This window comes from Ranitomeya variabilis, chromosome 3 (assembly GCF_051348905.1).
Source record: "Ranitomeya variabilis isolate aRanVar5 chromosome 3, aRanVar5.hap1, whole genome shotgun sequence".
Classification (NCBI taxonomy): Eukaryota; Metazoa; Chordata; class Amphibia; order Anura; family Dendrobatidae; genus Ranitomeya; species Ranitomeya variabilis.
In genome coordinates, this window is record NC_135234.1 from 445,696,213 (window position 1) to 445,721,370 (window position 25,158).

At 41.3% G+C, this 25,158-nt stretch overlaps 1 protein-coding gene across 2 annotated transcripts in view; it reads left to right on the plus strand.

Moving 5' to 3' along the window:
- ANKFY1 (ankyrin repeat and FYVE domain containing 1) overlaps positions 1-22,768 on the plus strand; it is a 67,385-nt gene extending 44,617 nt beyond the window's left edge. For both annotated transcript variants that reach the window (XM_077296489.1, XM_077296488.1), the window contains exons 11-25: positions 4,619-4,716; positions 5,562-5,787; positions 5,923-6,021; positions 6,260-6,413; positions 6,738-6,906; positions 7,000-7,118; positions 7,555-7,711; positions 7,842-8,042; positions 9,574-9,750; positions 9,942-10,089; positions 15,490-15,580; positions 16,463-16,587; positions 17,279-17,425; positions 17,505-17,595; positions 21,921-22,768. In XM_077296489.1, the coding sequence (XP_077152604.1) occupies positions 4,619-4,716; positions 5,562-5,787; positions 5,923-6,021; positions 6,260-6,413; positions 6,738-6,906; positions 7,000-7,118; positions 7,555-7,711; positions 7,842-8,042; positions 9,574-9,750; positions 9,942-10,089; positions 15,490-15,580; positions 16,463-16,587; positions 17,279-17,425; positions 17,505-17,595; positions 21,921-22,053 (2,135 nt within the window). In that variant the 3' untranslated portion in view covers positions 22,054-22,768. The remainder of the gene's footprint in view (positions 1-4,618; positions 4,717-5,561; positions 5,788-5,922; positions 6,022-6,259; positions 6,414-6,737; positions 6,907-6,999; positions 7,119-7,554; positions 7,712-7,841; positions 8,043-9,573; positions 9,751-9,941; positions 10,090-15,489; positions 15,581-16,462; positions 16,588-17,278; positions 17,426-17,504; positions 17,596-21,920) is intronic.
- The last annotated feature ends 2,390 nt before the right edge of the window (positions 22,769-25,158 follow it).

Sequence of the window (25,158 nt, forward strand, 5' to 3'; positions counted from 1 at the left end):
ATACTCCTACTGCTTTACTACCGAACTGGGTCATTACTGGCCACTCAAGGGGTGTATACTGCAGAGGAGGAGTTAATTATTTGTGTTTACTTAGTGTCCTCCTAGTGGCAAGCAGCATAACACCCATGGTCCTGTGTCCCCCAATGATTGGCTCGGAGAAAAAGATTTTACTTTGAGTACACAAAAATCTCCTTTTGCACTTTTCTGTTAATAAGGCCATGGGAGGTTTTGTTTTTTGTGGGACAAATGGTACTTTTGAGTGACAACATTGGTTTTACCATATTGTGTACTGGAAAACGGGAAAAAAAATTCTAAGTGCAGAGGAGTTGTAGAAATGATTACAATTCTGCAATTGTATGTTTTTGGTTTTTTTTGTTACTATGTTTGCTAAATGCTCAAACTGGCCTGCCCCTACAATTCTCCAGGTCATTATGAATTCATAGATACCGAACATGAATAGGTTCTCTCTTATTTTAGTGGTGAAAAAAGTATAAAGTTTGCAAGAAAAAAAAAGGCACCATTTTCTGGGACCTTAGGCTATGTGCACACGTAGGAAATGTGGTGCAGAATTTTCTGCACTAAATCTGCATCTCCTGGCAGAAAACGCAGGTGCAGTTTTGATGCAGTTTCTGTGCAGATTTTACCAGTGCAGATTTTTATCATGGAGTGGTGCAGAAACGCTGCAGAACTGCACAAAAGAAGCGACATGCACTTCTTTGAAATCTGCAGCGTTTATGCGCAGATTTTTCTGCACCATGTGCACAGCTTTTTTTTTTCACATTGATTTACATTGTACTGTAAATCACAGTGCAGTTCTGCAGCGTTTCTGCAGCAGAAAAATCTGCTGCAGTTCTGCACCAATTCTGCACTAAATCTGCATCGTGTGCACATACCCTTAGCGTCTCCATTTTTTGGGACCTGGGGCTGGAGAAGGACCTATTTTTTGCGTGCAAAGCTGACGGTTTTATTGTTACCATTTTGATGTAGATACGATCTTTTGATCGTCCATTATTACTAGAGATGGGCGGACACATGGATGTTTGGGTCCTACGGATTTGGCCAAACAGTTACAAAAAGTTCAGGTTCGGGTACCAGAACAGTACCTGGACCCGAAGCCAGACCACATTCACTTGAATGAGGGGCCGAACATCCAATGCTTGCCAGGCTGTCATGTCCATGACAGCGCAGCAAACACCGCTTCTGATCAGCAGTGAAATCATCCCCGCTGGTCAGAGAGCCGCAATTTCCACGCTGTCAAAAGACAGTGTGAGCACTCAGCTGTGATCAGAGGTACATGTACGTATATAGTTAACCTCCAATCACTGGTGTCAGCTGATAGGACTACTGCTCCCATCATGCGACACCTGCTGCCTCTAATAACAGCGAGAGCAGGAGCAGATGATGGGTGTATTCATTAGCTGCTGCGTTGTAATAATTTTTTTTTTTAAATGGCGTAGGTTCCCCTGTATTTTTGATAACCAGGTAGGCAAAACTCTCAGCTAAATGGGGCATATTTTAATACGGAGCATCTTATGGGGCCATTATAAACTTTATGGAGCATTACAGTATATGGGGCTCCTGATTCAATATGGATATTCAAAAACACTTAACCTACTGATGTCTCAATTAATTTTACTTTTATTGGTATCTATTTCTACTTTTGACATTTACCGGTAGCTGCTGCATTTTCCACCCTAGGCTTATACTTGAGTCATTAAGTTTTTCCAGTTTTTTGTGGCAAAATTAGATTAGGGGGGTCGGCTTATACTCGGGCTGGCTTATACTCGAGTATATACGGTATTTAAATAAATATATTAAAAAAAAAGAAAAACACGTCGTCGGGTCTCCCCCCCCCCCCCCATTTTTAACAACCAGCCTTGCTAAAGCAGACAGCTGAGGGCTGGTATTCTCAGGCTGGTAAGGGGCTATGGATATTGCCCCCCCCAGCCTAAAATGAGTAGCCCGCAGCTGCCCGGAAAAGGCACATCTATTGGATGCGCCATTTCTGGCGCTTTGCCCAGCTCTTCCCAATTGCCCTGTAGCACGGTGGCAAGTGAGGTTAATATTAGTGGGGTTGATGTCACTTTTGTTTTGTCAGGTGACATCAAGCCCACGGATTACTAATGGAGAGGCTTCTATGATACACCTATCCATTACTTATCCTATAGTTACATGGTAACATGGTTTCTGGTGAATTTTTGATGCTGTGTGTTTTTGCTGCATCAAAAACACAGCGTCTTACAGTTCTAGCAAAGTTGATGGAATATGGAAATCTCATGCCCTCTGTGCTTCTTTTTAAGGCCGGCGTCACACTCAGTGTATGAAAATACGGTACGTTTTTACGGCCGTAATACGCAGAAATGTTCCCAAAATAGTGGTCCGTATGTCATCCGTAGGCAGGGTGTGGCAGCGTATTTTGCGCATGTCATCCTCCGTATGTAATCCTTATGGCATCAGTACAGCGATATTTTCTCGCAGGCTTGAAAAAACCCGACATCTAATGGATTTATGTGCTCAAATGTTCGTTAAAACATATATACAGTATATATATATATATATATATATATATATATATATATATATATATATATATATATATAAATATTTAATTCAGCGCTAGATATCAGAGAAGCCGGTAATTCAATTGCCGGCTTTTCATTTCTCCTTCACAAACCCGACATGATATGAGACATGGTTTACATACAGTAAACCATCTCATATCCCTTTTTTTTTTGCATATTCCACACTACTAATGTTAGTAGTGTGTATGCGCAAAATTTGGGCGCTGTAGCTGCTAAAATAAAGGGTTAAATCGCGGAAAAAATTGGTGTGGGCTCCCGCGCAATTTTCTCCGCCATAGTGGTAAAGCCAGTGACTGATAGCAGATATTAATAGCCTAGAGAGGGTCTATGGTTATTGGCCCCCCCTGGCTAAAAACATATGTTCCCCAGCCACCCCAGAAAAGGAACATCTGGAAGATGCGCCTATTCTGGCACTTGGCCACTCTCTTCCCACTCCCGTGTAGCGGTGGGATATGGGGTAATGAAGGGTTAATGTCACCTTGCTATTGTAAGGTGACATTAAGCCAGATTAATAATGGAGAGGCGTCAATTATGACACCTATCCATTATTAATCCAATCGTACGAAATGGTTATTAAAACACACACAGATTATTTGAAAGTATTTTAATGAAACAAAGACACGACACAGGGTGTTTTAATATTTTATTATACTGGTAATCCATCTGAAGACCCTTGTCACCTGAAATAAAGTAGAAAAAAAACAAACAACAATATCCCATACCTTCTGTCGTTCCGTGTGTAATCCGTGTGTAATCCGTATTTTTCTCGCCCCCATAGACTTTCATTGGCGATTTTTTTTGCACAATACGGTGACAAACGCAGCATGCTGCGATTTTCTACGGCTGTACAAGAACGTATAATATGGATCAGTAAAATACGGCAGATAGGAGCTGCGCCATAGAGAATCATTGTACCGTATGCAATCCTTATTTTCTGCACCTCTCATACGTCCGTAAAACTCGCTAGTGTGACGCCGGCCTAACACTGCGTAAACTGACCTGCAGGGTCAACTTCAATGTCAACTTCTATTGCGGTATGCTGTGCTTTCTGTGCAGGTTCCCCAAGTAGACTTATATTTATTTGCAGAAAATTCACCCCAAATATATGCACATACATTTTTAGTGCATTTCTGTGGTGGAGACACGCAAAAAAAAACGCATGTAATCTGCACCTAAGTGTATCAATAACGTTTTGTCAAAGCAAAAAAGCATCAAAAACGAACACGGATAAAAAACACAGCATCAAAAACATGATAAAAACGCATTTTAAAAAAGCATACAAAAATACAATAGAAAAACGCAAGTAACCTAATTTAAATAATGGGTGTAGACATTCAGCAAAATCAAAAGCTCATTGTGGGATCATACCCTTATTTTTCAAAGATCTATTGATTACAATTAACTTTGTGGGAAAACCCCTTTAAGTATTTTTGCCTCTTGTATGTTTAATAAATCCAATGGCTGCCTCTATCCTCTTCAGAGAGGAGGAAGAAAAGGGACTCTCCTGCCATCTACTGGAAGTAACAGTCCAAGTCAATTTCACCTATTTAAAGAACCTTGCCCCATGACTTGGGATAGGAAGCTAAACCAAAAGCTCCATTTTGCAGACGTGTCTCTGGTGTTTTGCTCTTCATTAGTGCAAAGCAAGCGAGCTGGTTGGCTGACATGTAATGAATGTACAATATCTGTAGTGCAGCTCGGCACTAATGTACACCAAAATGTGTTATGTGGTGAAGAAACACCAGTGCCATATCATCAGCTAATAGTGGAGTGCTATAGTGCCTCTGAGGATAGTATGTTAGTCTGCCAGAATAGGAGCCGCTACTAAGGAATATGGAATAACCCCTTTAACATGCCTATGCCAGTGTCCGTGAAAATGTTTAATTACAGGAAAATATTTGTTGAGTAGAACTAGTACAAACCTATGTTGACTCGTATAGCAGGCTAGAAAGTCTTACCATAATCTAAACATACTGCTATCTTACATAAACTTGATCCTACATATAATATCCTCCTATCCTGTATGTTCCACCTAGGTAACTGCTTGTTACAAAGAGCTGCTGGGGCAGGGAACGAGGCTGCTGCGCTCTTCTTGGCAACCCATGGGGCAAAAGTCAATCATAAAAATAAATGGGTAAGTCTTGTGTTCTAAATGGCAAATCAAGGCAACTGTTTGAGGTGTTTTAGTACAGACTATTCTTATGAACTTGAATTAATTCCTGAAATATGATTAAAAGTTTGGACACACTTGTTCATGCTATGGTTTTCCATGTTGTTAAAGGGGTTGTCTGGTCCAAATTGAGAAGTCTACAGTCACTCTGTGTGCCTGCAGACTTATGAATCCCCCAGTGCACAGACTGTTTGGAGATTTACTGGTTTCTGAGCCGGAGACTAAGAGGGTATGTATGCGTTATACATACTCCCGGCCAGTGGGCGACATCTCGCTTCCATTCTAGTGATGCGGCTGTCCAGTGGGCCTGGCCAACTAGAGGGCGCGGCCCCGCTCCATGCATGTGTATGGAAGCGAGATGTCGCCCACTGGCCAGGAGTATGTATAACACATACATACCCTCTAGTCTCCGGCTCAGAAACCAGCGAATCCTGCAGCGCACAGTGCAGTGCTGGGGGGTTTAATTCTCTTCAGTCACAGAGTAATTGCAGACTTATCAGTTTGGACCGGACAACCCCTTTACGTGTCTTCAAGGTTACCATCTCTCTTTAATGCTTTATGAAATTCCTCTGTGAGGACCGTGGTCACATCTGTATAATGGTTCCTATTTATAATGGAAGCCACATTGCTGTGACAGATCCATCAGATGACAGACCTCATTGATCTTTATGGTCTTCTGGGTTTCTATTGTGGTTTCCATTATTCTCATAAGAACAGCGCAGTTATTCTTGTCTTCAAATCTGACAGAAATGCTGACAAAGCAAATGTGAACAGGACCTTAATTCCTGATTATGTTGTTCTCATCCTAGGGGGAGACACCATTGCACACTGCTTGCCGACATGGACTTCCCAACCTTACTACAGAGCTTTTACAGCAAGGAGCCAATCCAAACTTACAGACTCAAGAAGCCATCCCTGCTCCTAAAGGATCTCCACCAACCAGCCCATCGTCCAGCACATATTTACAGACCCCACTGCACATGGCAATAGCTTATAATCATCCAGATGTAGTGACCGTCATATTAGAACAGAAAGGTGAGAGCGCGCCACCTTGTGGTGATCATTACAAGTGCATTGCACAGTTTGCCACACTACTAAATCATTGATTTCCGTCTTTTTCCATGAAAGTGTTTATTATATAGCGATATATTTATTCTATTTTCCTTAAAGCAAATGCTCTGCATGCAACAAATAATCTTCAAATCATTCCTGACTTCAGCCTGAAGGACTCAAGAGAACAAACTGTATTGGCGTTGGCATTATGGACAGGTGAGATGTTTTTTTATACTAAGAACATTAACCAAGCGTGCAGTAGGAAACGGTCCCACCACCTGATTAGATGCAGTTACTCTACTACCACAAGGCTATCCCTTTCTTTTGCTTGATACCAGCAGTTTGTGGGGTCTTCGTATTAGATGCTATTACATGTACTAGGAATATGACCTGATAGCTTTGTGTGTGAATGACTACCACTGTCCTGCACTGACAACCCTGGCGCTTCCTTTAGGTATGCACGTCATTGCTGCACAATTGCTTGGATCCGGCGCCTCAATCAATGACACCATGTCAGATGGACAGACCCTGCTGCACATGGCAATACGAAGACAAGACAGTAAAAGTGCTCTTTTCCTCCTGGAACACCAAGCCGATATTAATATCAGGTATGGTTAGATACTATGGTAATGGAATTCTTATAGTGTACAATTAGTGGTAGTGACAACGCTGCATTAGATAGGTGTGATGCGCCTGTGATCTCTTACCAGACTACACGTTGCGCCGATGTCCCTACATTTATGACATCATTGGTATTGTTACATCCGCATTACACTTTCGTTGATAACCTTTGTGATCTTTGGTTAATCTGTTGCCTGTTTGGAGCCATTAAAAAGAGTGCTCAGAGATACAGAAATGTCAATGTATCTTTTTATACATACAAAGAAGAAAACCATGACTGCTCCATAGATGACGGCTATGATCTCTTTTAGGACCCAAGATGGGGAGACTGCACTTCAGTTAGCCATTAAAAATCAGCTCCCGTTAGTGGTTGATGCTATTTGCACACGAGGGGCCGACATGTCTGTTACCGATGAACAAGGGAACCCTCCCCTGTGGATTGCTCTGGAAAACGAACTAGAGGACATTGCATCCACATTGGTGAGATAAATTTGTTCCACAAAATTGTTTGGTTTGATTAACCTGTGAAATCTTCTTTCTATCGTGGGTCATTTAAATCTTTTCCTGCCCTAGGTAAGACATGGATGTGACGCAACATTTTGGGGACCAGGCCCAAGTGGCTGTCTACAGACTCTTCTGCACAGAGCCATTGATGAGAACAAAGAGCAGGTGGCTTGCTTCCTTGTACGCAGGTTGGCTCCACGGATTCTTTACTACTTGTATTATTCTTACACTAATTGTTCTAAGAATATAATTTCCACTTTTCACAAAGTCTGTCAGTACAAGATGACTCTTCAAAACAAACACTGGTGCCCGCTGACCCCTTTGTTTGGCCAAACAATTTAGTGCTCCTTTCCATCGACTTGTTTTCCAGCTTTCCCCCACTTCTTTGATTTACAACTTTGGCTTTGCAGGAGCTAGAAAAGGGATGGAAAGAAAGTAGGTGCACTGAATTACTGCAGCGTGCCAAGGGTTCACTGAACACCTGTGCTTGGTTTGAACAGTCATTTTGTGCTGACAAATTCTTTTTAAGGAATTACATTTACATAGTCATACTTTTATAAAATTAGTTTCTGAAAGCAGTAAGCATGGGCGTAAACTGGCATTGCATTTTGTGTTCTCTTTCAGTGGCTGTGATGTGAACAGTCCTAGAAAACCAGGGCCAAATGGAGAAGGGGAAGAGGAGGCCAGAGATGGACAGACACCTCTACACTTGGCAGCAAGTTGGGGATTAGAAGAAGTAGTTCAGTGCCTTTTGGAGTTTGGTGCCAATGTGAATGCACAGGTATGGTGATTATTATCAGCTGTTATTGTGCAAAAGTCAGTCGGTGCAGATTGCCCTGAAGAGATATACAGTGCTCTGGCCATTAAGTGAAATGTTTGCTATAGCAATAAGTCCTGTATTTGTATTACAGGATGCAGAAGGAAGAACTCCAATACATGTCGCCATCAGCAACCAGCACCGTGTAATTATCCAGTTAATGATCTCACACCCCGAAATCCGGCTGAATGTGAGGGACAGACAGGGTATGACGCCCTTCGCATGTGCCATGACATTCAAAAATAACAAAGCTGCAGAGGCCATTCTAAAACGGGAAGCCGGAGCAGCTGAGCAGGTAATAAAGGAAACCTTTCTACGCTGCACAGTTTTGTTAACATCAGTTTATTTCTATGGACTTACAATTGTGTTACTTGCCCTATCTCATGTGGCTGACCCCAGGACACTGTGACACCCATCTCAACCATGGATGCCTGAGGTTTTAACATCCCTTTAAAGTACCGTTAATAATCAGGTGGTTAAAAGGGTTGGCCTCTACGTTTGTGACTTATTCTTAGTGTAATTCATCTCATCTCATACAACTCCCCCACCGATCGGCTATTATCACCTGCCACAATGGCTGGATGTAAACAGTGAACAGAGCCGAAACACGGAACCACCGCTCACGGTGTGGTGGCTGCTGCCCGGTACTGTGTCTCTGTTCATATTGCAGAGAATAGAAGCTGATCTGCGGTTCTTTGCCGCAGCCAACCAACAATGTATGAGTTACGGCTGTGTACACGGTTTCCATCCGACAGTCAGCAAAACTAATAACCGCTGACTAGTGAGGGATTCTGAGTGCTAGACCCCCACCAATCTTACATGGTATACCTGTGCTACACATTGCACTCATACAAACGTGTGCTCCAGCTCGTTTCTTTGGTTTTGCTGTACTAGCGATAGCTAATTAATTTAAAAGCAGTGGACAACCCCGTTTTGTCACTCGCCCCATACACCTCACTTGATTTTAAAGTAGGTGTAGGGATTGATTGATTGATTGATTGATTGATTGATGGACATCCTTTCTCTGATCTTCCAATAAATAAGAAGCTGCAGCATCCACAGATGATTAAACCGAAATAAAGTACTTGGGTCAACAATAAAAATAATTTTGATCGAACTTAAAACGATTTTGACATAGTGGCTTCTTTTATTGAAACAGGAGCTCTACATATACACTGTTCCTTTCTAATTATTATTACTAATTACTAAAAGATCAATAGGAAAAAGTCCAGCACTCCACCTCAGCAGCATAAATTCTTCTTCACTTTACAAATACATCAGGAGAGGACAAAAACTCCCAGCTTTTATCAACGCGTTCCAACCGATCGGTCGTAACCAATGCTACCAGTAACTAAGACTCACGGATTGAAACACATTAAATGAATGCTGGGACTTGTTATCCAGTTATGATGTTTTTTTTAAATAAAGCAAAACCTATTTTATACAGTGGAAATGGAGAGCTGGACTTTTTGCTTTTGATCTTTATATATCACATACTTGAGTGACCATGCATCAGTCATGGGGAGGCAACGATGAATCTCATACTTACATGTTATTGATTCCAATTATTTTCACACATCACGCAGAGAGCGGATTTCAATGGCCATTGCAAAATGCTTCATTTTCTCTAGTGTTGGTTTTGTAGGTGAAATGAACACTTACTATAATTTCTTTCACCAATTGGAACTGACCGTTGGGGTCCCAGCATGGACAGACCATGAGATTCGCTTATTGCCATAGGGACCACAATGAGGAGGATTTTGGACTTTATTTGTGTTACTTAAATTTATTAACGTCTGTTATTGGTTTTCTTCTCACTTTTCTAGGTAGATAACAAAGGAAGGAATTTTCTGCATGTTGCCGTGCAGAATTCCGACATTGAGAGTGTGCTATTCCTAATCAGTGTGCAAGCCAATGTCAATTCAAGAGTGCAGGATGCTTCAAAGCTGACTCCTCTTCACCTGGCGGTGCAGGCTGGATCTGAGATTATTGTCCGTAACCTGGTATGTAATATGTACATCTCTAGATCATGGGATTTACACAATCTACACAATAGATTTCTTTATATTTTTTGGGAATCATAATGTTTGCTCTACAAGACATCAATAACATCCTAGTTTGCAGACACGAGACTTTGTATGCTCTTATTTTCTTGATTTTGGCGTCTAGATCAATAATTTCTCTGCTGTTTTAGCTTCTTGCAGGTGCCAAAGTGAATGAACTAACAAAGCATCGCCAGACTGCCCTTCACCTCGCAGCACAGCAAGATCTCCCCACTATCTGTTCTGTGCTCCTCGAGAATGGTGTGGACTTTGGGGCTGCAGATGAAAATGGAAACAATGGTAATTGCATTAATTAATAGATGATCTTTGACAAGAGCCTTTTTTGTTAAAGACCGTGCCCTATCAATCTCCAAATATGTAATACATGAGAGAACAAGTCCAGCTGGAGAGCAAATTTAAGATTCTCCATATTCTCTCATAGATGTGGGTATATTTTTATAGTTTCTCTTTGCCTTGATTAGACCAAACTGCATATGCATAGGGGTGTTCAGATGGTGCAACAACTCTTAAAGGGACTAACTCATTCAAGTACAGTGAGTGAAATAAGTATTGAACACTTCACCAATTCTCTAATTAAATATATTTCTAAAGGTGCTATTGACATGAAATTCTGACCAGATGTCCGTAACAACCCATCCAATCCACACAAGCAAAGAAATCAAACCATAGATGTCCATAAATTAAGTTATGTGTAATAATAAGAGATGACACAGGGAAACAGTATTGAACACAAGAAGAAAGAGGTGCAAAAATCAATGGAAAGTCATGACACCAGCTGAATTCAACCAGTAATAGGAAAGCAATCCTGGCACTTACTGAAAGCTGTAAGCTGATTCAACTGATGTCCTATAAAAAGGTTTCTCAATACCAAGGTGCCACGCAAGAAATATCTCATGATGGGTAAAGTCAGTGCGCTGTCTTAGTGTTGCAAAACATACTGATGGCATTGGTTGCAGAAGAATTTCTAAACTACTGAAGGTTCCAGTGACCATTGTTGGTGCTATAATCTGGAGGTGGAAAGAACTTAATTTCCCCACAAACAGACCACACCTAGGTGCTCCACTCAAGATTTCAGACAGAGGAGTGAAAAGAATTATCAGAAGAGTTGTCAAGAGCCAAGGATCACCTGTGGAGAGCTCCAGAAAGACCTGGAATCAGCTGGTACAATTGTTACAAAGAAAACTTTGAGTAATGCACTCATCCTCCATGACCTGTAAGCACGCTCACCACGCAAGACTCCATTGCTGAACAAGAAGCATGTTCATGAGTGTTTAAAGTTTACTCAACATTTAGACAAGTCTGTTAAATACTGGGAGAATATAGTCTGGTCAGATGATACCAAAATCAAATTATTTGGATTCTATAATGCACAACATGTTTGGAGGCCAAAAGGCACTGTATATCCCCCAAAACACCATACCAACAGTGAAAGTTGGAGGTGGGAACATTATGGTGTAGGGCTGTTTTTCAGCATATAACACTGGGAAACTTCATAGAATGAAGGAAGGATGAATGGACAAATGTAGTAAGACATTCTTGATAAAAATCTTCTGCCATATACCAGGATGATGATGAAACACGGGTGGACATTTCAGCTAGACAATGATCACAGTAAAATAAACTCCCAATTGGTTTTAGTGAAATAAAATAAAGCTGTTAGAATGGCCCAGCCAATTACCTTACCTAAATTTAATTGAAAACTTATGGAAGGAACTAAAGTTGTGTTCATAGAAGAAGCCACAGAACCTTCAGGATTTGAAGAGTGTGTGGAAGAATGGGCCAAAATCACACATGAGCGATGCATGCAACTAGTTTCTCCAGACAAAAGGTGTCTTGAAGCTGTCATCACCAACAAAGGCTTTTGTACAAATTAGTGAATACATTTCACTAAATGTGTTAAATACTTTTCCCTGTGTCATTTCCCATTATTAAATAAAACAAACAAGGCAGCACTCTGTAGCGCCACAGCTTGCAAATATGAAAATTGAATTGCATTACTGCACTAGAAATATAAAAAATTGAGAAAGCTTAGCGCATAAATTGGCCAGTTCATGTGTACCTGGAAGCCACGTTAAGGCATTTCTCGTTTCCAGGACCTAACAATGCCAATTCTCTCTTAGAATAAAGTCTTCATCTGTATGGGAACCTGTGAATCCTCTCTTAGACTGAAATCTATATCTCTGTGGAGGGGTAGGGTCCTGCTATGATTAAAAACACCTGAGGCTAAAAGGCAGAGTGCTCAGTCAGAAGGCTAATGAATACAAATTTAAAAAACCTGACCGTCACATCCAAACATAGACTAGGTGTGAAAAGGTGCTTACCTAGAGTCACCAGCTCATATACAATCAAACATACAAGGCAGCACTCTGTAGCACCACAGCTTGCAAACATGAAATATGAAAATTGAATTGCATTACTGCACGAGAAATATGAAAAATTGAGAAAGCTTAGCGCATAAATTGGCCATTTCATGTGTACCTGGAAGCCATGTTAAGGTGTTTCTCGTTTCCATGACCTAACAATGCCATTCCTCTTTTAGAATAAAGCCTTTATCTGTATGGGAACCTGTGAATCCTCTCTTAGACTGAAATCTGACAAAGACCACACTGTTGCGATGTTTCATTCTCACATGGAAAGAGGTTGATACTAGACTAGTGCATGGATGTGATTGTCAGATTTTTGAAATTTGTATTAATTAGCCTTCTGACTGAGCACTCTGCCTCTTAGCCTCGGCGTTTTTAATCACAGCAGGACCCTATCCCTCCACAGAGATATAGATTTCAGTCTAAGACAGGACCCACAGGTTCCCATACAGATGAAGACTTTATTCTGAAAGAGGAATGACATTGTTAGGTCCTGGAAACGAGAAACACCTTAACGTGGCTTCCAGGTACACATGAATTGGCCAATTTATGCGTTAAGCTTTCTCAATTTTTCATATTTCTAGTGCAGTAATGCAATTCAATTTTCATATTTCATATTTGCAAGCTGTGGCGCTATAGAGTGCTGCCTTGTTTGTTTGATTGTATATGAGTTGGTGACTCTAGGTAAGCACCTGTTCACAACTAGTCTATGTTTGGATGTGACGGTCAGTTTTCTTAAAATTTCTCATTATTACATATAATTTATGGACATATATGGTTTGATTGAATGGATTGTTACCGATATTTGGTGAGAATTTCATGTCATTACTACCTTTAGAAATATATTTACTGAGAAAATTGGTGACGTGTTCAAAACTTATTTCACCCGCATTATGTAAAGCAAAACTAAAAAGTGTCTTAACTAGAACATTTTCTTTAGGGTATGTGCACACGTTCAGGTTTTTTCGCTATAAAAATGCGATAAAAACGCATACATATGCATCCTATCATTTAGAATGCATTCCGCAATTTTTGGGCACATGATGCATTTTTTTCTGCGAAAAAAAACGCATCGCGGTAAAAAAAAGCAGCATGTTCATTAATTTAGCAGATTTTTTGCGTTTTTCCCGCTATTTAATGCATTGGGAAAAACAGCGAAAAAAAAAAAAAAACACGTAAAAACCGCAAAAAAAACGCATGCGGATTTCTGGCAGAAATGTCTGGTTTTTGTCAGGAAATTTCTGCAAGAAATCCTGACGTGTGCACATAGCCTTAAGGCTGTGTGCACACGTTGCGGATTTTTTGCGGTTTTTTTTTTGCGTTTTTTAGCAATAAAAACGCATAAAACTCGCATACATTATGCATCCCATCATTTAGAATGCATTCCGCAATTTTTGTGCACATGATGCGTTTTTTTCCGCTCCGGAAAAAAATGTGTCAAAAACTCACAAAAAACACGCAAAAACGGCGTCAAAAACGCACAAAAAACGCATGCGGATTTCTTGCAGAAAATGTCTGGTTTTGCTCAGGAAATTTCTGCAAGAAATCCTGAACGTGTGCACATAGCCTTAAGGAATTGGTCAACCACTTAGGCTATGTGCACACGTTCAGGATTTCTTGCAGAAATTTCCTGAGCAAAACCGGACATTTTCTGCAAGAAATCCGCATGTGTTTTTGTTGCGTTTTTGACGCATTTTTTTCCGGAGCTTCCCAATGCATTAAATAGCGGGAAAAACGTGAAAAATCCGCAAAATTAATGAACATGCTGGGTTTTTTACCGCAATGCGTTTTTTTTGCGGAAAAAAATACATCATGTGCACAAAAATTGCGGAATGCATTCTAAATGATGGGATGCATAATGTATGCGTTTTTATAGTGTTTTTATAGCGAAAAAAACGCAACGTGTGCACACAGCCTTAAAATCCAACCACAGGATAGGTGATATTTGTCTGTTCTTTGGGGGTTTGACCACTGTGAACATAACTATTCCTTAGAATGGTGCTATGGGGGCCCTGTTTGAATTGAATGATGGTCTTGCGTGGTTTCCATTGCTCTATTACCGGTAATTGGCTATGCGACTAAGAGCCATGTAGAGAACTTTGCTACTTCAGTTTGTCCCATAAACAGTGAACAGGGTGCTGATGCACGTGTGTGACCATTTATAAGATGGACTATAGAGCAGGGATGTCATACTCCAATACACAGATGGCCAGAATTAAAACTTTAACAAAGTCGAAGGCCAACCTTGAGATATATTTAAAAAAATGTGTTCAGTTGAGGAAGTTTTTCCGTATCAAATATGGAAACAAACGTAAAAGATTTTTTCCACAAAGTAAGTACATTTTAATTAATAAATCTTAAGAGACAGACCTCTTGACTGGAGCATTGGGTATTTCCTCATAGGCAGGGACATACATGGAAATCATGGGGTTCCTTAGCATAAGTTGTAATTGGGCCCCACCCTCCCTAAAAAAAACAAACAAACCTGTAGTATCCGGTGGGGGCAGAGACGAGCCTATCTCACAACTTTGCAGCCCTTACAAAGTAATTTTCCTCTTATTGACACCCCTAGATCGCCCTTTCATTGCCCCCATAAAGTATGACGCCAACAAAAATGCCCCCCAAACACAGTAGGATACCCCCAACAGTACATGCCACACGCACGATATGATGACCCTACTGTACGCTGCCCCCCCCCCCCCTCAATTCTCCTGGCATAGTATGGTGACTCCAGCACAGTATGAGGCCCCAACTGTGATCCGCACAGTATAATGGGCCCACATAGTCCTCCATACAGTATAATGGGCCCCACATAGTCTTGAATACAGTTTAATGGGTCCCACGTAGTCCTCCATACAGAATACTGACCCCACTTTGTCTTCAATACAGTATAATGGGTCCCACGTAGTCCTCCATACAGAATAGTGACCCCACATAGTCCTTCATATGGCGTTGCGGGCCAAATTTAATCACCCAGAGTTTGACATGTATGCTCTAGTCTAGAGCAATATTCATAGGACTGACTAGGGTCTCAGCAATCAGACACTTATCTGCTATTCTGTAGATAGGTGATAACTTATGTATGCCGACCCCTTTAAGGTAGCAAAACCCCAAGCTGCAACCAATTTTTATTCACTGAGACCAAGTGGTCTTATGCACTAAAAGTGGAGCAAAGTCATGCAAATAGATGAGGAGCTTAGGTGCAGCTCACTTGGCAGCACTAATGTAGGTTTGCTGAATTATTTAAAACACATTGATGGGTTACAGTAGTCTCCTCATACATCATAGGTCTGACTTGTTTTATTCCCCCTTTCAGCACTTCATCTGGCAGTAATGCATGGCCGCCTGAACAATATTCGCTGTCTTTTAACAGAATGTAATGTTGATGCAGAGGCACTTAACTTGAGGTAAGCAGTAAATAAATACGTATTGAGCATCACTACTGCCGTCTTTCACCGGGTTAATAGTGAATTTACTGTGAACGTATCCCTGCCTAAATGTAAACAATATGTGGCCCAAATGCCATTCTACAAGGTCTACCGTGGGCAGAATACACACATCAGGCATCATATATGCAAAATGGTCTTGTATATAAAAGAAAATCTGCCAGCAGCATTTCCCTCCGCTATTTATATGTGCATGTAGCTCTTTCAAAGGCAAGTCATACAATACTTTTATATGACCAGTTCATTCCTCCGTTACTGAGAAATCCTCACTTGAATTAATAAGCAAATGAGGCTAAAGAGCTATATGTAGATCTGAAGCCTCTGTCACACCAGCTCTACTCCCTGTCCTCCTCCTGCTTGACTGACAGTATCTATGCTATGTGACTTCAAGCAAAGGAGCTGTGGGACAAGAAGGAGGAGGAGGTGACACTGGGCAGGGAATAGAGCTGGAGTGACAGAAGCTTCAGATCTACCATAGCTCTTCAGCCTCAGTTGCATATCAATTCAAACACTGATTTCTCAGTGACAGAGGAACGGACTGGCCATGTAAAGGTATTGCTGGACTTGTCTTTGAAAAAGCTACACGTACATATGAATAGTGTGGCGGGTGAAATACTACTTTCAGATTCCCTTAAAAAATTAAGTGTAATTTATTAAGAAAAGCCAGAAAATTACCATAGGCCAGGGAAGAAACATACGGTATATTACTGGTTGTTATTTTCACACTATGTGCTTGCCTTAAAGGACATTGGGTCAGGACCCAGCAGATGTCCAGAGAGAGAGGTGCTGGTGATAGTAGTCCTTCCACTGTGGCTCTACTTAACATCCTGTTCCTTTTGACAGGGGCCAATCGCCAATGCACATTTTAGGGCAGTACGGGAAGGAGAATGCTGCTGCTATCTTTGAACTCTTCCTGGAATGTATGCCAGAATACCCACTTGATAAACCAGATTCAGAGGGAAACACAGGTGATTACTTTTTTACCAACCATTAGTGCCGTCAGTCTCCTATTATTTGTGTTTTAGTATAGTGTTTGTTGCATTCATTATGCTTTCATTATTCACACATCGTTTTATCCCTATATTATGCTAACCAGTTGTTTGTTTAGATTGTGGTAGAAGTTGTAACAACAAATTAAAGGGATAATCTGAGATGTTAACAGAATCTGGCTAACAGGTTGAAATGTGTTAAAATAACAAAAATAAAAATCATTATTTAATGCAGGGCTCCCTTGGCATATCAATCAGCAGCCATTATTAGGCTGCCGCGCTCTCACTCCTTCTGCTTGTCCGATTTCCATCTGAAGGTAGTGAGAGGGCAGCAGCCCGATAGGAGCTGCTGATTTGCTGCAGGGCTCACGTGGCATATCATTGTGGGCGAGACTCTGCGCAGACATCGCTGGAATGGTGCCGGTGTGGGAGGTAAGCATGTCATTTTTATTCTACAAGGGGGTATACTTTATTTTTAAAGGCTTTGTGGACAACCCCTTTAAGTTCTAATCAGCTCCAGAGATACTAACCTATTATTACTCAATGGAAATATATTTTTATCCGCTATAATTTCCGAGTAATCATACTACAAAATTTACTTTTAGGAAAAGGTGTTTTCAGATTTGCTTATTATTATTATTACATGACGGCCTTGCCATTTTTATTCTAGTTCTTCTGTTGGCCTATATGAAAGGAAATGCCAACCTCTGCCGGGCCATTGTGAAGGCTGGAGCCAGACTGGGAGTGAACAACAACCAAGGGATCAACATATTTAACTATCAAGTAGCTACTAAACAGCTTCTGTTTCGCCTTTTAGGCAAGTTATAATAGTATCAGTTTAAACTTGTGCTCCATTTTCCATACATTTACTTAAGTATCTTTTTTTCTTTTCCCAGATATGCTAACTCAGGAACCTCCATGGTGCGATGGTTCCAATTGCTATGAGTGTGCGGCCAAGTTTGGCGTTACAACACGCAAGCACCACTGGTAAGATGGATCACTTTTCGAACATCACGATAGCACAAATTCTCTTTAACCCTTTAAGCATGCTGCTCATTTACACCTTTGCACTTTTTTTTTTTTTTTATTTTCTTCTCCTAAGAGCCATAATCTTTTTAATTTTATGACACCATGGCCATAGAAGGGCTTAATTTTTGCAGGACAAGTTGGAATTTTGATTGTCACCATTATTTTACCTTTATATTGTACTGAAAAAACCAGGAAAAAAAAATCTTATTTCAATGAAAGGGTGAAAAAAATAAAATGTAGTTCTTACATTGTGTTCATTTTGCAGTAAAAATGAGCTGACAAATTGATTCTTCACTTCAGTACACACAGTAATACAAAACTTTTATGTAGTTTTGTTACTTTAGTGGCTTCAAAAACATTGATGTTTTGAAAAAAAAAATTGGGTTTAGTCACTTTTATCTAAGACCTATAACTTTCACCAATGGACCAAGGTCTTGTGTTTTGCGAGCTGAGCTGTAGTTTCTATTGGCTCCATTTTTTGATACATATAATGTATTAATCACTTTGTATTGCAAATAAGGCAATTCTAGCGATTTCCATTTTTTTCCCTTTTTTGGCATTTGCCTTATTTGCTAAATACTAAATAACTTGATAGAGCAGACCTTTATGGATGTGGCAATATTAAATGTTTGTTTTATTCTTATTTTTGAATTGGATGGTAATGGGAAGAAATGATTCAAACTTTTGTTTTCTAAAACACAATGTGTGTGATCTATTTACACTTCTCAAAACATAAAGGGAACACTTAAACAACAGAATATAACTCCAAGTAAATCAAACTTCTGTGAAATCAATCTGTCCACTTAGGAAGCAACACTTTGACAATCAATTTCACATGCTGTTGTGCAAAATGGAATAGACAACAGATGGAAATTATTGGCAATAATCAAGACACACTCAATAAAGGAGTGGTTCTGCAGGTGGGGACCACAGACCACATCTCAGTACCAATGCTTTCTGACTGATGTTTTGGTCACTTTTGAATGTTGGTTGTGCTTTCACACTCATGGTAGCATGAGACGGACTCTACAACCCACACAAGTGGCTCAGGTAGTGCAGCTCATCCAGGATGGCACATCAGTCCGAGCAGTGGCAAGAAGGTTTGCTGTGTCTGTCAGCGTAGTGTCCAGAGGTTGGAGGCACTACCAGGAGTCAGGCCAGTACACCAGGAGACGTGGATGGGGCCGTAGGAGGGCAACAACCCAGCAGAAGGACCGCTACCTCAGCCTTTGTGCAAGGAGGAGCACTGCCAGAGCCCTGCAGAATGACCTCCAGCAGGCCACAAATAATAATCTAATAATAATAATCTTTATTTTTATATATAGCGCTAACATATTACGCAGCGCTTTACAGTTTGCACACATTATCTTCGCTGTCCCCGATGGGGCTCACAATCTGAATTCCCTATCAGTATATCTTTGGAATGTGGGAGGAAACCGGAGTACCCGGAGGAAACCCACGCAAACACGGAGAGAACATGCAAACTCTTTGCAGATGTTGTCCAAGGTGGGATTAGAACCCAGGACTCCAGTGCTGCAAGGCTGCTGTGCTAACCACTGCCCCACCGTGCTGCCCAAATGCCACAAATGTGCATGTGTCTGCACAAATGGATAGAAACCGACTCCATGAGGCCGGTCTGAGTGCCCGACGTCCAAAGATGGGGGTTGTGTTCACAGCCCAACACCGTGCAAAACGCTTGGCATTTGCCACAGAACACCAGGATTGGCAAATTCGCCACTGGCGCCCTGTGCTCTTCACAGATGAAAGCAGATTCACACTGAGCACATGTGACAGATGGGACAGAGTCTGGAGACGCCGTGGAGAGCGATCTGCTACCTGCAACATCCTTCAGCATGACCGGCAGTGGGTCAGTAATGGTGTGGGGTGGCATTCCTTTGGAGGGCTGCACAGCCCTCCATGTGCTCGCCAGAGATCCTCAGACCCCTTGTGAGATCATGTGCTGGTGCGGTTGGCCCTTGGTTCCTCCTAATGCAGGACAATGCCAAACCTCATGTGGCTGGAGTGTGTCAGCAGTTCATGCAAGATGAAGCTATGGACTGGCCTGCCTGTTCCCCAGACCTGAATCCGATTGAACACATCTGGGACATCATGTCTCGCACCATCCACCTTCACGTTGCACCACAGACTGTCCAGGAGTTGGCGGATGCTTTAGTCCAGGTCTGGGAGGAGATCCCTCAGGAGACCATCTACCGCCTCATCAGGAGCATGCCCAGGCATTGTAGGGAGGTCATACAGGCACGTGGAGGCCACACACACTACTGAGCATCATTTCCTTGTCTTGCGGCATTTCCACTGAAGTTGGATCAGCCTGTAACTTCATTTTCCACTTTGATTTTGAGCATCGTCCAACTCCAGACCTCCGTGGGATATTAGTTGTGATTTACGTTGATCATTTTTAGGTTTTATTGTTCTCAATGCATTCCACTATGTAATGAATAAAGATTTACAACTGGAATATTTCATTCAGTGATATCTAGGATGTGGGATTTTAGTGTTCCCTTTATTTTTTTGAGCAGTGTATTTAAAAACATATTTTTAGATCTCTTGGCCTCTATAAGAAATGAAATTATTACTTGTATAGGAAGCATGTATCAGACAATGGCATGATTTAAGCCAGGTATATTGGACTCTGAAATACTGCAGCGTTTCTGAGAAAAACATACTTTTAAAAGCTGCCAAGGACTGCGCCACACTGGAGACTAGTCGGACAGGCGGGTATAGCACGAGACCTATCACTCTAGGGCAAGTTGGCAAGGCGGGAGGCCGCCAGCCTGTGTCTGATACATGCTGCCCACGGATTGGGCAGTATGTATCAGCTGTCAGTTTCACTTTAAGGCTGAGCTTACACATCAATGTTTATCATTTTGACTGAGAAACCGCAGTGTCACATTGCGACATGGAATCTAATGAGCTCATATGTTGTTCTTATTGCTTCCTCCTGCAACTGTAACACAGTGTTGCAAATGTTTCCAAATGTGTTGGATTTTCTGTTGCCAGACACAACCAACTACCTTGCCATGAACTTCACTGCAATTCTCACGTGACTGCATCTTGTGTGCGATATCTCGATGATTTGGCTATTTTATTTTTTTACAGCAAAATCAGAGCTCTAAAATAGTCACGTGACCAAAAGTTGCAGACAAGTTGCTCAGATCTTTTTTGTCACAAGACTTGTCTGAGAGTTGCTGTCATGTCACACGTCGCCTTGTAGCCCTAGCAATATTCTTTACAGCAGAGGTCTCAAACTGCATTCCTCGAGGGCCGCAAACAGGTCATGTTTTCAGGATTTCCTTGTATTGCACAGGTGATAATTTAATCACCTTGTGCAATGCTAAGGAAATCTTGAAAACACGCATGGTTTGAGGCCCTCGAGGAATGCAGTTTGAGACCCCTGCTTTACAGGAACCTCAACATGGTGCTGCTGGCTGCCATGACAACCCACAGCACTCTTTGATCACAGTTGGTGTACGCCCTGCTTTGGGGCGGGATCAGTTCCTGAGCCAGCAGAATATACAACCACACCATGACAGACATATAGTCATGGAGCAAATAAATATAAAATATAAAATAAATATAAAAAATAAAAAAATATAGGCTGGGCCATCATTGTCAGATCCTACTTCTAACACCGCCAACAATCAGCTGTTTGAATGACCTGGGATGCGCTATCTTATTGTTAGGCCTCTAACCGCTGCCCATTCGCTGCCCATAATGAAGTCCGGGAAGGAGGGGGCGGAGTTTCGGCCGAGCATGCGCGGCCGGAAATGGCGGATCCGACAGACGAAAAAACGTTCCCTTGAATGTTTTTTCGTCACGACTGTCCTCAAAAACACGACGCATCCGTTGCACGACAGATGCGACGTGTGGCCATCCGTCCCAATCCCTCGCCAATAAAAGTTTATGGCAAAAAAACGCATTCTGCAGGCACATTTGCAGGATCCGGTTTTTTTGCCAAAACGACGGATTGCGACGGATGGCATAAAACTGAAGTGTGAAAGAGGCCTTATTCATGGACAGCGCCATACTCGTTGTCATGGCTGTGCCCAGTACTGCAGCTCTCTGAACCTCAGTCAATAGAGTAAACAGGACTACAATGCCAGATATAAGCAATTAAGAAATTTTAAGTAGAACCTTAACCAGAATACAGATTATTATGCTACTAAAACTTATTTGCTTTCTCATCATTAGCATAATAATTTTTCTAAGTAATGTCTGACTATAATTGTCATGTTAATTTTATTTTTTTTCCCCTCTTTCTACAGTCGACATTGTGGACGACTCCTATGTCATAAGTGCTCAACAAAGGAGATTCCTATTATCAAGTTTGACTTGAATAAACCAGTGCGAGTTTGCAACATATGCTTTGATGTCTTGACTCTGGGTGGAGTGTCTTAGTACACTTATTGGCATTTTCTTGCCACGTGAAGGACGGCAGCGTAAAAGGCTGTTGGGTAAAGCTGCAGATGTTTGCACTTCATTACGGACAGAGGACCATAATATGATATATTCCAGTATAAATAATTGATTGTACGTGTATAGGCTTTGCTTGATACTAACTGGACTCCTTTTGAAGTCAAGTGAGAAATATGTACTAGTTTGGGAAGATACAACGTTGATCTGGCTTCATGGTTTGGTCTGAAGATCAATGCGTCACATCTACAGTAACTTGCTCTTGGGAACTTTTCCAACTACCACTCATTTACATGATCTTAAAATAATGTCTTCTGCCTGTAAATTGTGTGCGGTGGGTCCCCATAAGCTGTGGGTCAATATACAAGAGGAGCTTTTTTTTGTAAAACAGGGTTTAGTTTTGAGGAAAGCCAATAAAATTGTGGCCTTAAAATAGAAGCTGTATAACCAACTTATAATGAAACCTTTCTAGCACCTTCCTCATTTAGTATGCCCATATCATAAACAACTGGTTTCACCATTATTACCAAGGCCTCTATAATTTTGTCATTACCTTTCCTGATAATTTAATCGTACAATGTTTCTCATTTGTTCCTAATACCAAGTGCTCCATGTAATAGATTTAACACTAACATGTCATAAGGTAAAGATGTCGAGCCTAATCATTTGTTATACAAATTAAATATCCAAGCTACACTGACATGATGTGACTATTGTATCTGTTAACCAAAAAATTAGCATATTAGTGTTGGGTCTCACCAAAAACTGGTCAATTGATAACTGTCAGAAATGATAGCTCTGTTATGTACGCACTAGTCTGAAAACGTAGAATTCATATTATGTAATGTGATGCAGTAAAACTGCGGGTGCTGGATTGTGAACGTTGCGAGATGGCGGTTTGCCTAGACTTGTCTATCTATCTGATCATTACTTCCCATAGTACCCGACACTAGGCCTACAAGACATAATGTGGACCCTCAGATTACAACAGGTTTGATGCAAGGCTAAACCAGTCAACAGAGTCTAAGTGATTGTACCGTCAGAAAATGACCTATTGTTTTAAGAGAACCTTTCACCACTTTTTACATTTTAAACTGACTGCCTTATGATAAAGGGGCTGAAGAGCTGAATAAAACACAGTTATTATTTTTCTATTTCTCTTGTCCATTAGGGACATATTGGATTTTAGAGTTTTAGGGTGCTCGATATGCTAACTTCCCCTAAAACCAAGGGGGCATTAGCAGAGATTCTTCCCTGGGGGCGTTTACAATTTCTTCTATTTGACATTACCCAATGTTTAGAAGGCAGCGTCATACAGGGAAAGGAAGACGCCCCCAGAGAAGATTGCAACCTCTTTTCGGCAGTGTGTATGATAACACTGATGTGTAATAGAACCAAGGAAATTTGTGAGAATGAAAAAGGCCTAAAATTTAATGTTTTTGTTTCAACAAAAGTTATAACATCAATGATTAATAGTGGAAACTCACCAAAAACTTGTCTCAGCTCGGTCACAGTATCTCTACTGACCAATGATGGACACACAAAAAGAACTTGACATCTACACAGCATAACCACTGACTGAATTGTATAGGAGGTTAACAGTAGTTCCTTTTAACCCAGCAATGATTGCAGTATCTAGGGCTAGCTGATTTGGTTACGACACTGAATACATGTAGAGCTGACCTCATCGGTTGTCAGTGCAACCTTGTAAATACAATACGTGATCCTGCTCTGTATGACAGGTAAAATAGATTAATGGCAGAGGTGGACAGAGATCCTATATCTGATCCTAACATGATGCTGTAAACCTGGAAATGTAGTAATTATTGGTCTACAACATAGGTAATTGTAAAAAAGGGGTTTAGGAGATAGGAGTCACATTTAGATGTATAAGAAAAGAAGGTCTATACCCGTGATGGTTAACCTTTTATAGATCAAGTGCAGCCCAAGACCCACTTACTTATCGCAAAGTGCCAACACGGCAATTTAACTTGAATACTGAGGTTTTAGTTTAGAAAAACAACTCGTGCAGAGAGCAGGCGGGGACAGCAGAGAGCAGCCACAGATAGGGGCAGGTATATGCACCCACATCCTGATATATGCGCCTCATCCTAGTATATGCTTCCCGATACCCATCATTGTATATGTTCCCCCAGTATTGTATATGCGCCCCAATCCTGGTATATGCCTCCCATCATTGTATATCCATCCCCATCCTTTTATATGTCACCCCATATTTGTAAATGTCCCCTATCATTGTATTATCATTGTATATTCACTACCATGCTGCCGGCCAGCTGCAGTTCAATGCATAGAAGGAATAAAAAACACCAATAAGCACTGCTATTCACCTTCTTTCCTCTCACCCGCTGCGTCATCTTCTGAAGCTAGCAGATGATTTCAGCATCCAAGCAACGAGGGGCACGTGACGTCACTGCCATGCGCCCAGTCGATTGTTTGCTGATGCCAGCTGCTGGCCTCTGACGCCAGCAGCGTGTATTGCTGCGCACAGACCCGTCAAGTTCGTGCGCTGCAATACACTTCAGCTGGATGTGAGGCCGAGGATGCAGATCCAGCTGAAGTAGGGGCCGGTCCACTAATGCGGAGGAATGGCGATGGCACGTGTGCCCATAGGCAAGGCAGTGCATGCCAGCCATAGGTATGTCACCACTGGTCTACACCAACCCTGGTGGCATATAATGCCAAAAATACCTAAATAAAATATCCATAACTTTAAAGGGAATCTGATAGCAGGTTTTTGCTATGTAATCTGAGAGCACCATGATATAAAAGAGACCCTGATTCCAGAAATTTGGAAATTTCAATACAACCATGTTTTTATGAGCAGGAGATTATCACTACAGGACAAGATGACTCTTAGTCCAACCACTCCCTCACCACTGATCAGCATCTTTCTGTCAATATATTCTGTATTGTACACTTACAGCTGCTAATCCGTGGTGTGGGCAGAATTACACAGTGCTCAACGTTCTGTGCTCAAATAGATCTGCAGCAGAGAAAACTGATTCTATCACAACTACTGCACCTAGAAAACTAAGTGATACATTGCTGGAACTAGTGTCTCTGTCC